The 16817-nt window shown below is 46.6% G+C and overlaps 1 protein-coding gene across 5 annotated transcripts in view; it reads right to left on the minus strand.

Annotated features, from left to right (window-relative positions):
* The window catches only part of PLEKHM1 (pleckstrin homology and RUN domain containing M1), a 47587-nt gene that overhangs the window by 24232 nt on the left and 6538 nt on the right, over nt 1–16817 (minus strand). For all 5 annotated transcript variants that reach the window (XM_043584803.1, XM_043584802.1, XM_043584804.1 and 2 more), the window contains 3 exons: nt 13924–14171; nt 11561–12187; nt 4472–4883 (listed from right to left, as the gene is read on the minus strand). In XM_043584803.1, coding sequence (XP_043440738.1) covers nt 4472–4883; nt 11561–12187; nt 13924–14171 — 1287 coding nt within the window. The remainder of the gene's footprint in view (nt 1–4471; nt 4884–11560; nt 12188–13923; nt 14172–16817) is intronic.

Genomic DNA, 16817 nt, shown 5'->3' on the forward strand with positions numbered 1-16817 from the left:
AGAGAGAGAGAGACAGAGTGCAAGTGGGCAAGGGGCAGAGAGAGAGAGACGGAGACCCAGAATCCAAAGCAGGCTCCAGGCTCCAAGCTGTCAGCACAGAGCCCGACGCACGGCTCGAACTCGTGAACCGCGAGATCATGACCTGAGCTTAGCCGACTGAGCCACCCAGGCATTCCTCTCTCCCTCTTTTTCTGCACGCACATGAGCGTACACACTCTCTCTCAAAATAAATAAATAAACGTTAAAAAAACAACCAAGCCATAGACTTGAAGAAACGTCTGCTGTATGTATATGCGACATATTTTTTTCTCTAATAAAAGACATATCCATAATATGTAAAGAGCCTCTACCAATGAATCAGGAAATACACACAACTCAAATTAAGAATGAAGCAATGACTTAGAGATTCCAACAGCCAATAAGCAAACGAAAAGGTATCAAGAGCGTTAGTCATCAGGGAAATGCAAATTAAAACCACAGTGAGGTCCCACTACACACCTATTAGAGTGGCTGAAATGAAAAAGACTGATGACCCACTGGCTAGGATAAAGAGCAATGAAAATGCTCACATATTGCCAAAGTGAGTACAAGTCAATGCAAGCACTGTTAGAAAACTGCTTGGCAGTATGCACTAAAGGTAAACATATGCCTTCCCAATGACTGGGCAATTCTGCTCCTAGATATATACCCCCAGAAAAGAGTGCAGAGGGGTTCACCGAAATACAAATGTAAGAACGTTCACATCAGCTTTCATCACAATAGTCCAAACCTGGAAACAACCCAAATGTCTGTTAGCAGGAGAATGGAGAGATGCACTGTGATATACTCTTACAATGGAATGCTACAGAACAATGGAAAAGAACAAACTATAGCCTCATGCTATATGCACAGGTGAACCACACAGACATAATGCTCAGTGAAAGAAGCAAAAGAGTAGACATTGTACAGTTCCTTCCATACGAATGAAGTCGAACAATAGGAAACATTAATCTACGGTGCTAGAAGTCACAATAGAGGCTTCCTTTAGAGGGGAACAATGGGACAAGGCATGAGAGGGCCTTCTGGTGGGCTGGAAATGTTCTATGTTTCCATCTGGAGGGTGGCCATAGAGGGTACGTCGTATATAATTACTCACTGAGGGGCGCCTGGGTGGCTCAGTCGGTTAAGCGTCCGACTTCAGCTCAGGTCACGATCTCGCGGTCCGTGAGTTCGAGCCCCACGTCAGCCTCTGGGCTGACGGCCCAGAGCCTGGAGGCTGCTTCCGATTCTGTGTCTCCCTCTCTCTCTGCCCCTCCCCCATTCATGCTTTGTCTCTCTCTGTCTCAAAAATAAATAAAAATGTTAAAAAAAAAATTAATTACTCACTGAGATGTGTACTAAAGATCACTTTACAGCATTCCTCAAAAACGTTCTAAAGGGGGAAATAATAGTCTTTTTTTCTGGTAAATTTTTAAAAATCTTTATTTTTGAGAGAGAGCGCACGCGCAGGGGAGGGGCAGACAGAAAGGGAGACACAAGAATCGGAAGCAGGCTCCAGGCTCTGAGTCATCAGCACAGAGCCCGACGCGGGGCTCGAACTCACGAACCACAGATCACGACCTGAGCTGAAGTCGGACGCTTAACCGACTGAGCCACCCAGGCGCCCGGAAATAATAGTCTTTTGAACAAACGGTGCTGGTACCACTGTACATCAATATGCAAAAGAATCGAGCTGGACTTCGTCCTTATACCATATACAAAAGTCAACTCAAAATGGATCACAGATCTCAATGTAAGAGCTAAAACTATAAAATTTTTAGAAGAACACATCAATCTTTGTGACCTTGGGCTAGGAAACGGGTATATACAGGACACCAAAAGCACAAATGGCGAAAGAAAAAAATAGGTAGACTGGACTCTTATCAACATTGAAAACATTTATGCTGTAAATGTTACCACCAAGAAAGTGAAACGACAACTCACAGGATGGGAGGAAATAGTTGCTAATTATGTATTTAATAAGGGTATACAATCCAGAATATATAAAGAACTATTATAATTCAATAATAAAAAGACAAATAATCCCATTTTAAAATGGGCCAAGAGGTGCCTGGGTGGCTCAGTGGGTTAAGCATCTGACTCTTGGTTTTAGCTCAGGTTGTGAGACCTCACGTTTCGTGAGTTCAAGCCCTGCATCGGGCTCTGTGCTAGCGGCAAGGAGCCTGCTTGGGACTCTCTCTCCTTCTCTCTCTGCCCCTCCCCTACTCATGCCTGCACTCCCACAAAATAAATAAGTGAAAAATAAACAAAATAAAATAAAAATGGGCCAAGGTTCTGAATAGACATTCCTCCAAAGTAGATCTACAAATGGCCAAAAGTCACACAAACAAGATGATGCTTGACATCATTAGTCATTAAAGAAACGCAAATCAAAACCATAAGTAGATACTGCTCGTGCCCTCGGCTAGCTATAATGACAATTTTTAAAAAGACAGTAAGAACTGTTGGTGAGGATGGAATACATTGCTGGTGGGAATATAAAATGGGGCCGCTGCTTTGGAAAACAGTTTGGTAGTTCCTCAGAAGCTTAAATATAGAGTTACCATGTGACCCAGAGATTTTGCTGCTGGGTATACATCCAAGACAATCAAAAATACACCCACACAAAAACTTGTACATGAATGTTCATTGCTGTGTTATTTATATTAGCCAAAAAAAATGGGGGGAAAAAAACAAAAGTCTATCAACTGATGAAGGACAAAATAAAATGTGACGGGTTCATACAAAGGAATCTACAATGAATTATTACTCCCTGAAGCACAGATCAGGCTCCAACAACGATGAATCCCGAAAACAGTATGTTAATTGGAAGAAGCCAGTCACCAAAGGTTGCATATTACATGATTCCATTTCTGTGAAATGTCCAGAATAGCAAATCTATAGACAAAGGAAATAAGTAGTTGCCAGGGGATGAGAGGAGTGAGGCCGGAGGAGGAGGATGGGGCGTCACTGCTAATGGTAAGGGATTTCTTTTCTTTTCTTTTTAAATGTTTTTATTTATTTTTTGAGAGAGAGATAGAGACAGAGCATCAGCAGGGGAGGAGCAGAGAGAGAGGGAGTCTGAAGCATGCTCCAGGCTCTGAGCTGTCAGACAGAGCCCGACATGGGGCTCGAACTTGTGAACCACAGATCATGACCTGAGCTGAAGTCAGACCCTCCAACGACTGAGCCACCCAGGCGTCCCAAGGGATTTCTTTTATGGGGGATGAAAATATTTTCAAATTCGATTGTAGTGATGGCTGCACAACCTTGTGAATATACGAAAAAAAATGGAATTATACACTTTAATTAGGTGAATTGTATGGTATATGAGTTATATCTCAATAAAGCTATTTAAAAGTGTGTGTGTGTGTGTGTGCGCGCGCACGTGCGCGTGTCCTAATCTATTTCACGGCCTTGGCCCCATCCTGAGTTACAGGATCTGGAAGCTACCGGATGAGAGATACGCACGGATGGAGCTGAAAAAGCAAGACTATATCCTAACGTGACCCCAGACAGCAGCTGGGATAAACCTGGGGTTCTGTATGTCCGCGTGCACACGTGCATACAACTTCCTACCCTGGCTATTCAGCCTCAAGGACAAATGTGAAATGGCAAAGAGCTCAGGTCCACAGCTTTGACAACCACTTCACTGGGCCGACAGTTCTCAAGCCTCTGACCCATGGCTCTGTGCAGGAGATTCCCAGGGCTGGCTTCCCTCGGGGTTATCAACAAAGGAGACCGGCCCATTCTAGAGCTGCACTGCCCAACAGAAACAGAATTCCAGCCACATGTATCATTTTAAACGTTCTACTAGCCACGTTTTTAAAATGTAAAAAGAAACACGTGTAATTAACCTTTATATTTAACCCAATATCAAACATATTTTCATTGTAACACATAATCGATAAATGATTGAGATATTTCACCTTCTTTTTTGTTCAGACTAAGCCTTCAAGATCCAGTGTTTATTTCACATAGCTTATCTCAGGTTGGACTAACCACATTTTAAACGCTCATTCAACAGCCACGTGTGGCTAGTGGTTACCATATGGGATGGTGCAGTTCTAACCTGGCTCATATTGCAAGATGAGTATTCTCAAAGTCTGGTATTTTAGCAAATCTGAATTTAATAATAACAAGAGCTGAGGAGGAAACCAAGGCTCAGTGAGGCAAAGTGCCTTGCCCGAGGCCTTGAGCTGATGAGTGGCAGTGGTGATGCGCAGGGTCTATGATCAGATGAGAATTATCTTCTCTACGGGGTCAACGTGAGAGGACAAGAGAGACCCGTGGGAAGGGACTGGCACCGTGCCTGGCTCACGTCCGCCGTGACAGATATGAGGGGCTAATGGAGACAAGGCAGAGACCACTCGGGGTGGCTAGCTGGGGAGACCCTGCACCAGCTCTGAGACATTTCCTCAAGACCTCTCCCCGAAAAGCTTGTATCACTCACCGGGCTGGTGGGTGAGGACACCCCAAGGTTCCGTGCAGCTCCGTCATCCTCCAGAGACTTCTGCTGGCCGCTCCCCGGGCTGACTGCTCTGGCCGCCGCCTCTCTCACGGGACTGGAAGGCCTCTGGTCTAAAATGCTCACCGAGGGGACAGCTTTGGCAGTGCCCAACTGCAGCAAGCCCAGGGTGCCAGGTGCCTGGGGAGGCGGCTCCTGCTTGCGGTCCCCATCTTGAGTCCCAGAGGATGCTTGGGGCGGGAGGGGCTCTGCGGGCACATCAAAAGGGATGCTGGCCTCCAGGCCGGGGAGGGGGAGTGAGGCCCGCCCCGTGGGAATCTCCACTTCTCCACTCAGTCCGCTCAGTCCGTTGGTTGGCACAGAGTTTACCTGGGCTTTGCTGAATTCCGACAATACCCTGGAAGTTTTTAAACAGAGAAACCTGTGTGACAAGCTGTCAGCTAGAATGCCCAAGGCTATTGGGACGGCGGTAAGAAGGCAAAACTGCTGTCTGGGGATTTCAAAAACAAAACATCCTCGTCATCCACCCACCGTGCTCCTCTGCTTACACACAAGCCTTCCTCTGACACTCCTCACAAAGTTTCTCCCCAGCTGGGACTGAGGTAGAGTGGGCGGCCAAGGGAACTGCGGGGCCCGGGATCTCCGGTGCCAGCGCTGGTCCACCAGAGCTGGGCCGTATGTGGGGTCCCAGATGTCTCCTGTTCCCAGGACCTGCTGCCGGAGATCAGTGTACACGGGGTGCAGGAGTGTGCACGCAAGTATACATGGGGTGTGCACCTGCTCGCTCTTCCAATGGTACTGCCTCTTCCTGCCCTTCAGTGTGCTTCAGGCACTACGGGGAGCCAGTGTTACTGTCTTTACGTACACACACACACGCACGCACATGAAAACTACTCTGGGCCTCTAAAATGTGCACTGGCTAGTGGCTGCTCCCCTTCTCCTGAGGCTTCTGAGAATCCACATTCTGTTTCTGAACTAGAACTATTTGCTGTCTCCTCCTTTGTTTATGAACCAATAGAGTATGTCACGGGCGAATACAGATCCATACAACAACAAAGCTACCCGGGGCCCAAGAGATTGCCCATATCTGCCCTAATGGTTTAGACTGGGTCAGACGACGTGCCAAACTCCCCTTAATGTGGGCTCATTTCCATGAGGATTTCAGAACTCAAGTTTCTACCTTAATGTCTTCTGGCTGAGCTGTGTGCTCTTATCTACATCATAACCCCAAACAACATTTCCAGACATGCTAGTCAAACATTGGTGAACAACCCATACATTTATGGGCAACTGATTTGCAGCCCAAGACATTTCAGTGGGGAAAGAATAGTCTTTTCAACAAATGGTGCTGGGATAAGCGAACAGTCCCATGCAAAAGAAGAAAGTTGGACCCCTACCTCACACCATATAAAAAATGAACTCAAAATGGATCAAAAGACCTAAAAGTAAGAGCTAAAACTATAAAACTCTTAGAAGGAAACAGGTATAAATCTTTGGATCAGGCAATGGTTTCTTATATGACAGCCAACAAATAAGTAAACAATAAAAAATAGGTACGCTGGACTTTATCAACACTAAAAGCTTTTGTGCTTCAAAAGGATACTATCAAGAAAGTAAAAAGATAACGCATAGAACAGGAAAAAAATCTGCATATCTTATATCCAAGTATTATCATATATCTGATAAGGGTCTAGTCTCCAGAATATAGAGAGCTCTTACAATTCAATAATATTAGAACAAATAATCTGACTGAAAAATGGGCAAAGGTTTACAGAGACACTTCTCTAAAGGTATACAAATGGAAAGTACATGAAAAGATGCTCAATATCATTAGACGGTAGTGAAATACAAATCAAAACCGTAATAAGATACTACTTTATGCCTACCAAGACGCCTATAATAAAAAAGACAGAGGGGCACCTGGGTGGTTCAATCAGTTAAGCATCCGACTTCGGCTCAGGTCATGATCTCACGGTTCGTGGGTTCGAGCCCTGTGTCGGGCTCTGTGCCGACAGCTTGGAGCCTGGAGACTGCTTCAGATTCTGTGTCTCCCTCTCTTTCTGCCTCTCCCCAACTCATGCTCTGTCTCTCTCTGTCTCTCTCTAAAATAAGAAACATTAACAATTTTTAAAAAATTAAAAAGACAGAATAACAAGTGTTGGCAAAGGTGTAAAGAAAATGGAACTCCTACACGCTGCTGGCAGAAATGTGAAATGGTGCAGCCTCTGTGGAGAACAGTTTGGTAGTTCCTTAAAGTTAAACACAGAGTTACCATGTGAGTCAGCAATTCAACTCATGGGTATATACCCAAGAGAATTAAAAGACAATGTCTGCACAAAAACCTGTACATGAGTGTTCACAGCAATATTATTCACAGTAGCCAAAAAGTAGGAATAGAACAAATGTCCACTAACTGAAAAGATAAAACAAATTGTGGTGTATTCACACAATGGAATATTATTCAGCCATGACCCATGCTACAACACGGATGAACCTTGAAAACCTACTAAGTGAAGGAAGGAGGTCACAAAAAGCCACACAGTGTATGATTCCATTGGTATTAAATGTCCAGAATAGGTAAATCCATAGCTAGTGGGTAAGGGGTTTCCTTAAAGGGTCATGTTGGTTGGCTTTGGTTGGCACACTGCTGTGGCCCCACAATAGGTTCCTAAAGTTCACCGACTTCATTCCTTTACCCGTAAAACTGGCACGGTAACAGCACCCACCTATGACTGTGTTCAAGGCTGAATGAGATCATATAGGTAAAATGCTTACAGAGTGTCTGGCTCAAAGTAAGTACTCAATAAACATTAAACTCAATTTGTCACTGGTTGTTCTTATCGCCACTGGCAAGACTGCTTAGCCTCCACACACATGGCTATAAAAATGTCAGGAAGGAGAATTACGGAAATATTCACCAGCATTACCGAAATGGTTATCAATTATAAATGACCCCTCATCTGTAAGACACATTTTAATGATGGAGTGGACTGGGTGTGGGAATAAAGAAACACCACCCGACAGCAAGAAGCTTGTGTGATAAATTAGAGTTATCTAATAAATCTAATAAAATAAATCTAATAAAATAAATCTAATAAATCAACACCACGGTCAGGATGAAATCAAGTTCACAGGAGTCTCACCAGGATCAGAGCTGGTCGGCAGGACCCAGAGAGAATAAGAGACATGCACATCAAGTGGGAAAAAGTGCTAGAGATGAGGTTTTGAAGGAAAAGTGAAAGAAAGAGAATTTTCAAAACTTTTGAAGAAAATGCAACATAGGGCTGAAACGGTGACACCGCTCCGGTCCTTCCACTTCTGTCCAGCTCAGGGCAGCGTTTTTCAAAAACTGCCCATTCAAAAATTCTAGAAGTTTGTGCTTTCATTTAGAAGACAGTCTGAAAACATATACGTATTATATACATACGTATATTGCGCGTACACAGAGGCGTAGGTGTGGAATAAAAGCATGGGCTGGAGAATCGGCATGACCACCCCATAAAGTGCCCCCCGCCAAGCGATTCTGAGCCTGCGCTTTTCCTGAGCACGGGGACTAGCGTGTTGGGGTCCACGGCACCACCTGGCGGTCAGGGGTGCTCATGAAAGTACAGGAGGGGGCTGCATGTGCGAAGAATCATTTCCCCCAAGAGAAGGCCTCATGATAACGACCTCTGACAAACATCATCAAGCACAGATCTGCAGCCGTGTAGACACAGACAAGTAGCGCGAGAACTGACATCAGGGGACCCCCAGTAAAATGATAATGACACCACCTATGGAGCACTCACCCTGTGATTGGCACTGCTCTAAGCATACCTTAGAGCATACCTTAACTCACTTCCTAGCATTCTTATCCCCATCTTGCAGATGAGGACATCAAGGTCAGAAAGGTTGAGTATCTTGCCCGGGGTCGCAAAGCTGGTTAATGGAAGACTCCAGCAGTCTGGCTCCTGAGTCCACACTCCTAACCACCGGCCCCTAGCTGTGCTTCTCAGCGATCACTGTAATTCAGACCCAACCAACACAAAAGAAGCTATTCAGGCCATCAATCCTCTATTCACAAAGCAAACTGCAGTTTGGTTTCCAGAAAACATGAAGTTAATACATTTCATTGGAATGTTACATCTTTTGTACTTTAACTTGTAGATGATTTTTAAAAACTTTTTTTAACATTTATTTTGATAGAACGCCTGTTCTCTCTCTCTCTCAAAATAAATCAACTTTAAAAAATCCACGAAAACAAATATTTAAGTAATATGACAAAAATAAGCGAACTCTTAACTGCTGACGTGACTCTTCACCCTCAGACACACCCTCTAAGAGCTGGTGTGTGTGGACGTGCGAAGATAACTTCAAGCCCAGCACTCAGAGTGATGGTGCTGGATGTGTGTTTGTGCACCTGTGTGCTCTGTGTTTGCTGGTTCCGCACGCCACTGCCCCGCGCTGGTCTGTACATCCTGACCCTCTTCCCTTGACTTCTCCCACAACGCCCAGGATGACGCTTCCCACACAGGGTGGACGGTCACTGATTCAACGGCCTTAAGCTGGAATTTTCCAATCACCAGACCCACAAAAGATAAAAGCAGGGCACATGACAAAGAGAGGGCCGGCGGGCTGGCCTGTGGGAGGAGGAGACACAAGGAAGGGTTCAGACAGGTGAATGAACTTAAGTCACGCCATCGGCCCAGCCGATACAGCGGGGATTGCTCCCTTCCAGGATGTTCTACCTAAATTCTTGTTTGATGTTTGAAAGTTCTAGCTAATGTGCTCTGTTGCTCAGAAGCTGCTTCAGCCGTAATTCGCCCCCAGCCATCTGATCTGATTCTCAGCCAGCTCTATGAGGGAGCCTCCACTTTACAGATGAAGAAACAACCTCACAGAGCCAACGCTTGGCCTGCCGTTACTGGACTTGGGACTGGCGGAACAGGGCTTGAGGCCGGATCCTGCTACAAGCCAGTCCGTACCGGCACCCAATCTGGTGTTCTTCCCACAGCAGCTGGGAAACCTGTAAAGACTTGAATGAACCAAGAAGGGAGGGGCACTCAGGAGTAGAAAAGAAGATCCTAGACGCTGGCTGAGGGAACATGGGTCTGGCTGAAGGAAGCGCTTAATAAAAATTTACCATTTTCGGAGCGCCTGGTGGCTCAGTCAGTTAAGCGTCCGACTCTTGATTTAGGCTCGGGTCATGATCTCACAGTTCTGGGACCAAGCTCTGCATCACGCTCTGCACTGACAGCGAGGGGCCTGCTTGGGATTCTCTCTCTCCCCCCCGCCTCTCTCTCTCTGCCCTTCCCCCACTCATGCTCGCTTGCTGTCTCTCTCTCTCTCAAAACAAGTAAATAAACTTGAAAAAAACGTTTATCAGGTTCTACCTATTAGATGAGCAAATATCCAAAAGTTTGATAATATCTTCTGCCTACAAGGCCGAAGGGGCACAGGTACATTCCTGACAGAGTGTAAACAGGCGATTATCTATGAAAATTGTAGATTCATTTATCCTTTGCCTCAGCAATTCTGTTTCTGGGACTTTACTGAACAGAGATAGTTGCATAGAATTAAAAGATCACATACACACGGTTATTTATAGAAAGAGTGAACTCCAGTGTCCAGGGAATACAGGGCTGGTCAAATAAACTAAGGTAGATTCATACAATGGAAACACATGCCACAGGGGAAAAAAAAAACTGAAGAAACTGATATGAAGCTCCAAAACAAAAACTCTGATCTCTTCTAAGACAAGGTATCAAATAGTATATTTATAATAGCTTTGTGGGGATGGGGCAGAGATGAGAAATATAAAAGACATTTAAAAAGTCTACCTATTCATATCTGTTAGATGCATTTAGAAACATCAGAAAAAGACATGTAAAGGGGGTGCCTGGGTGGCTCGGTCAGTTAAATGTCTGACTTCAGCCTAGCTCATGATCTCACGGTTCGTGAGTTCGAGCCCCACGTTGGGCTCTCTGCTGTCAGCACAGAATCTGCTTCAGATCCTCTGTCCCCCTTTCTCACTGCCCCTCCCCTGCTCATTCTCTCTCTCAAAAATAAATAAACTTTAAAAAAAAGAAAAAGAAAGATGTAAGGGATTAATAATTATGGTTACAAAGGTGGAAAAGACGTTTCACTGTAGATAGACTTTTTTTTCTTACCATAAAAATAAATCTATTAAAAAATTAATGTTTAGGGGCGCCTGGGTGGCTCAGTCGGTTGAGCTGCCAACTTCAGCTCAGGTCATGATCTCACAGTTCGCGAGTTTGAGCCCCATGTCGGGCTCTGTGCTGACAGCTTGGAGCCTGGAGCCTGTTTCAGATTCTCTGTCTCCCTCTCTCTCTGTTCCTCCCCCGCTTGCAGTCTGTCTCTCTCTCAAAAATAAACAAAGATTAAAAAAAAAAAATGAATGTTTCAAAAGGGCCTGAATGAAGAAGGCTCTGCTGTGGTGAGCATGGTTAACATAGAGAGATGGTGACTCACTACGTTGTACACCTGAGACTAATATAACACCATGTGTCAACAATACTCAGATAGAAAAAAGTTCTTTTAAAGAGATAGCTCTGCCCAGGGTCCCTTCTCTAGTCAAGTTCATTGCTCCCTGTGCTCTTCCTCCACTCACTTGCTTGGCCCTTTTGTGCACCACCTCCTCCAGGTCTGTGTCCTTCAGAGGCCTTCTGGGAGGTCGCAGCGGAGCACCCTGACGCACTGGGCTTCACTGCGTCTTTTGGAAGTCGTATATCTAACTCCGAACCGTTAGTTTCCGCCCTAGAGGCAATAGTATTTTACACGAAGCCTCAGAGAAATTAGGTAACTTGGGGAAGATCAGCCAGGGGCAGAGCTGGAGCCTGATTCAGCTCTGAGCCCTCCCTGAATCCATTCTCCTCGCTGCCCCATGTGGCCTCCAGTTAGAAGTCCCGGCAACTCCAGTCCCTGAGGAAGAGCCACGGTCCTCTTTTCCTTTATGCCCTTAGAGAGGTCAATGCTCAGTGACAGGCAATCACATGCTATAGGAAGGGAGAGAAAGAGGAAGAGGAGAAGGAAGGCAGGCAGGGGGAGGAGAAGGAGTGGGGGAAGGACACTCACTCTTGCAGAGACGGGTCTGAATCATCGGCATTTGCTGTCCCCAGGTCGGAGTCGTAGGACATGGGCTCCTCGGAACGGTCTGGACTCTTGGAGCCATTCTCTTGGAGTAGGCAGCTATCAGAGTTTAGGCTGCAAGACAGCTGGGATGAACTGGCGGTGTCCAGGCTGAGGGAGGAGGCCGTGAGCTTCCGGTTCCGTCGGATCTTATGGCCTGAGTGCTGGACTTCGATGTCCTCCGAGCCTGAGGAATGGGAAATTGAATCCAGAGACTCTTTCCGCTGTAGTTCTGTCCCAGAGGTGGTGAGGGGGTCGAGCTCAGAGAGCGGGCAAAGCCCAGAGAGAGCCAGTGGGGTAAGCGTCCACTCGTTTAAGATGGCGGACTTGTAGGAGAGCTCGAAGGATAAGGACGTCAGTCCCTGCAGGAAGCTGAGGAGGAACTCGCCCTCCTCGGCGTCTCGAAGCAGGGCTGTGGGCTGATAGTACTCGCACAGGCGGGCGGGCTCCTGGAGGAGCAGCTTCAGGTAGCACTCCATCAGGCCGTCATTGAGGGCCAGCCTCAGCCAGGCCCGGCAGCGGCCCACGTCCGTGCTGACAAAGATCAGGTGCTCCAATTCCGAGACGATGTGTCTGGGGGTGGAGAGGACAGGCTTGTTTCAAGAAATGATTTCAGATCACGGAGGATTGTTTTATCCACTGGTGAGCAGGAGCCAGTAATAACGACTGCAAGTATATATAGGCTTGGGAAAAAATCTCAGATAGCAGTGTTCTACAGGGAATTGAGAAATATTTAGCTACAACTCCCCACTTTTTCGAGGTTACTGTCATGCAGGATAATTGCCATTTTTGTTACAACTCCCCAGGCGCCCTTGACATCACCTGCTCATCCGGCATACATCTGATGAGCCCCTAAGTGCCAGGTCTTTGGAGCCGTGAAGATACAGGACACAGACACGGTCCTGCCCTCAGTCCAGGTTACTACCTTTCAAGGGCACACGGAGGTGAACCCTGTTGTCAGTAGAGCTGGGATGGGGGGAAGGCAATCACTTCCAGGTTGCAGTAAGAACAATGCCTTAGGCAAGGCATTGAGGGATTAGGCATAGGGATTAGGGATAGGCAAGGCATTGAGCTGGGCCTTGAGGGATTTCAAGCGGCAAAGATGGAAGGGAACCTTAGGCACCAAGGACTGACAGAAAAAAGGCACCAAGGGTAGGGAAGCAGCAGCTGTGTAACAGGAGTGGTGAGCACTCCCGTTACAGCACGGGGAGGAGGAGGAGCGGCTGACTGGGTTGCAAAGTCAGGTGATGCAGGGTCTCGAGCATCCAACCGGCGAGGCAAAGTGGGGCAAGGGTCCCCACACCTGGCTGTGCGTCAGAATCACCTGGGAACGTGGTCAGGATACAGATTCTGGGGCCCCAACGAAGTGAATGGGACTCCAGGCTAGCACTGGGGAGCCTGAGAGTTTTTACACCGGGAAATGACTCGACCGCAGTCGCGCAGACTTCTGGGTGGGCTGCTCGGGATAAGATCAGGTACCAAACTCAGTTCCCGAACCCTTGGTCTGATGTACATGCCCTTCCTCTGACCATCACAGTGCCCTGAGCACGTCTCGCCCATAGGAGTGCGTGCTCCACAGGGCTCAGGGAATGAGCTCGGGTTAGCTTAAGCTCAATAAATGTTGACCAGCTGCCTGACCTAAGGACAGACAGAATGAGATAAGGGGGACAATTAGAAAGCCACTGCCACCTGGCAGTGAGGTAAGAACCTGAGATAGGGCGGTGGCAGTCAGCATGAAAAGGAAGATACAGACCGACAAGGCACCTTCAGGCTGAAGGTGGCATTTAATAGCCCTGAGAGGCAACGTGCCAGCAGCTGCTTGCTCCAAAGCCCAGGCAGTTAGGGCCAGGGCCGCAGAGGCAAACGTCCCAGGGTGGATATTCAGATGATCTGGATTCCACTGCTTTAAAAAATGCCACAGCCTGTTAGGATATAATACTTAGCATAGAGATGTTCAAACATTCCAAGGCAGGGTCAGCAAACCTCTTCTGTTAAGGGCCACTTAGTAAAGATTTTAGGCTTTGCAGGCCACACATTCTCTGTTCCAACTACCTGACTTTGCCACGGGGTGGCAAAAAAGCGGCTCCTGCTAAAGGCGACCGACCAGCCAGGGCCCTGAGCAGCCCCAGGCCATTGCCTGTCGCTGAGGGGCTCTTGAGGCTTGGTCTAACAATAACCCCTATCTCACCCATCTCCATTCTAGAACACAGAGCATCTCTGCTGCTTTCCCATAGAGCCGTAGAGGGAGAGCCCAGGGTCACCCACACTGAAGCTCCTCCCCAAAGCAAAGCCTCCCCTGCTGATCTCACTTGTGGGTGACAGCTTTCAGGAGGGGCCAGAAGACAGGCTGAGGCAGAGGCTTCTGGTGGGCGCTCTTCTTCCTTTTCCCTCCGGCCTCGGCTCGGATGTGCTTGGCATGCAGGCCGTGGATAAATACGGCCTCCAGGGCACTGCACATGGTGTTGGCATCTCCGTCTTCGCTAGTGACCACTGTGTCCGAGGACACGTACTGCTTCTGCAACGCCTTCACAGATCCCACTAGCTTCCTCTTGATGACCTAGTCAGTGTCAGACATAACACAGGCCTTTAGAAGATCCTGCGGTGACGCCTGGAAGGGAAGTGCTTATCACCAAACACACGCACACCCACACACGTCTCACGTCTACCTGTGGGTGTGTATACAGCAAAACTAGCACAAGCTAATCATAGAAAACAAAGATGGGCGCCTGGGTGGCTCAGTCGGTCGAGCGTCCGACTTCGGCTCAGGTCGTGATCTCACGGTTCATGGGTTCGAGCCCCACGTCGGGCTCTGGGCTGCCAGCTCAGAGCCTGGAGCCTGCTTTGGATTCTGTGTCTCCCTCTCTCTCTGCCCCTCCCCCACTTGCACACGCACGCGCGCGCTCTCTCTCCTACTCTCAAAAATAAATAAACGTTGGAAAAAAAATTTTTAAAAAAGGAAGAAAGAAAACAGACAAAGCATAGAGGAGAAAAGGAAAATTACGTACTTATACCACCCAGAGATAGTTATTTTTTTGCAAAGATATTTGTATATTTTTCTTTTGTTTTGCTTTTTAAACCGAACTTCAGTGATTTGATAGCCATAGAAATCTTGTGTTTAAATACCGGCTCCATCATAGTTACAGGTGTGGGAGCCTGGGTGATCCATCTAGGGCAGGGGTGAAGCTTTCCACCTTGTTTAGGGGTCTACGATTCCATGAAGAGGCTACAAGTGCCACTTTAGAACCATAAAAACACCAAGAAAACAGGAGCATGGTCCACATTAAGAAAGATCCTAGGGGCACCTGGGTGGCTCAGTCAGTTAAGCATCTGACTCTTGATTTCAGCTCAGGTCGTGATCTCACGGTTTTTGAGTTTGAGCTCCATATCTGGCTCTGTGCTGACAGTGTGGAGCCTGCTTGAGATTCATTCTCTCCCTCTCTCTCTCTCTCCCTCTCTCCCTCTCTCTCTCTCTTTCTCTCTCTCTCTCTCTGCCCTTCCTCTGCTCATGCTCACTCTCCCTTTCAAAATAAATAAAATAAACGTTATTTATTTAAAAATATCTTTTTAATGTTTATTTTTGAGAGAGAGAGAGAGAGAGAGAGAGAGAGAGAGAGAGAGAGACAAAGTATGAGGGGGGGGAGGGGCAGAGATGGAGGAAGACACAGAATCCGAAGCAGGCTCCAGGCTCTGAGCTGTCAGCACAGAGCCTGATGCAGGGCTCGAACCCACGAACCGTGAGATCATGACCTGAGCCGAAATAGGACGCTTAACTGACTGAGCCACCCAGGCGCCCCTAAAATAAATAAATAAACTTTAAAAAGAAAGAAAGAAAAAAGGAAAGCCTCTGGCAGTCAGAGGCAGATGTTAGTCTCAGCTCTGTTGGTCAACAGCTGGGTCACTGCAGACATTTCACTTAACCTCACTGAGCTTAATTTCCTCATCTGTTAAACGGAACAAATACTTCCTGACCTACAGCACAGGAGTTGGGGGGTGGGGGGATTACTCTGAGGGCAGGACTTGCTTTTTTTTTTTTCATTCTTGCATCCTCAACACTTGGCCTGGTTCCTGACACATGTAAGTATTCCGTTAAGGTCTGTTACATAAATCAATTATAAAATACATATATGCAAAATCCTTTGGAAAGATAAAGACAGTTCTGTCATAATATAAGCATGTCAAAATTACCTATGTGTTTTGGAAAAGGATCGGGAGGAAATACAGAAAACCTGGTTTGAACTCTTAGCTGATAGGATTATGGATAAATATTTTACTGTTTTATTTTTAACTTAGCCCAAACAGTTCATGTTAATGTTCTTAGAAAAGTCGAATGTTCTTTTTTTCTTTAAAAAAATTTGTCTTTTTTTAATGTTTATGTATTTTTGAGACAGAGAGAGACAGAGCATGAACGGGGGAGGGTCAGAGAGAGAGGGAGACACAGAACCCGAAGCAGGCTCCAGGCTCTGAATTGTCAGCACAGAGCCCGACGCGGGGCTCGAACTCATGGACCGTGAGATCATGACCTGAGCCGAAGTCGGACGCTCAACCGACTGCGCCACCCAGGCGCCCCTGTTCTTTTTTTCTTTATAACAGCTTTAATGAGACACAATTTACACTGCATAAAATTCACTCATTTAAACTATACAGTTCAGTGATTTTTGCTATATTCACAGAATAGTGAAACTACAGCCAGTACCTAATTTTAGGACATTTTCATTGTCTCAAAAAGGAACACTGCGCCCATGAGCAGTCACTCCTCTCTAGTCCCCTCTCCCTCAACCCCTAGCAACTACTAATCTACTTTCTGTCTTTATGGATTTGCCAATTCTGGACATTTTGTGTAAATGAAGTCATACAGTATGCAGTCTTTTGATGTTAGACATCTTTTCATATGACTTAGGGTCATATACTTCTTTTATTGTTTGCTTATTTGACTTGACAGAGAGAGAGAGAGAGGCAAAGAGAGAGGGGGATAGAGGATTCAAAGTGGGCTAGGGAGTGACAGCAGCAAACTCCCAAATCGTGAGATCATGACCCGAGCCAAATGGACGCTCAACCGTCTGAGCCACCCAGGCCACCCTAATGCCTTCTTTTCTTTTTTCTTTTTTTTTTAATGTTTATTTATTTTTGAGAGACAGAGAGAGACAGCATGAGAGGGAGAGGGCAAAGAGAGAGAGAGGGAGACCCAGAATATGAAGCAGCCTCC

Source organism: Prionailurus bengalensis, chromosome E1 (assembly GCF_016509475.1).
Source record: "Prionailurus bengalensis isolate Pbe53 chromosome E1, Fcat_Pben_1.1_paternal_pri, whole genome shotgun sequence".
Lineage (NCBI taxonomy): Eukaryota > Metazoa > Chordata > Mammalia > Carnivora > Felidae > Prionailurus > Prionailurus bengalensis.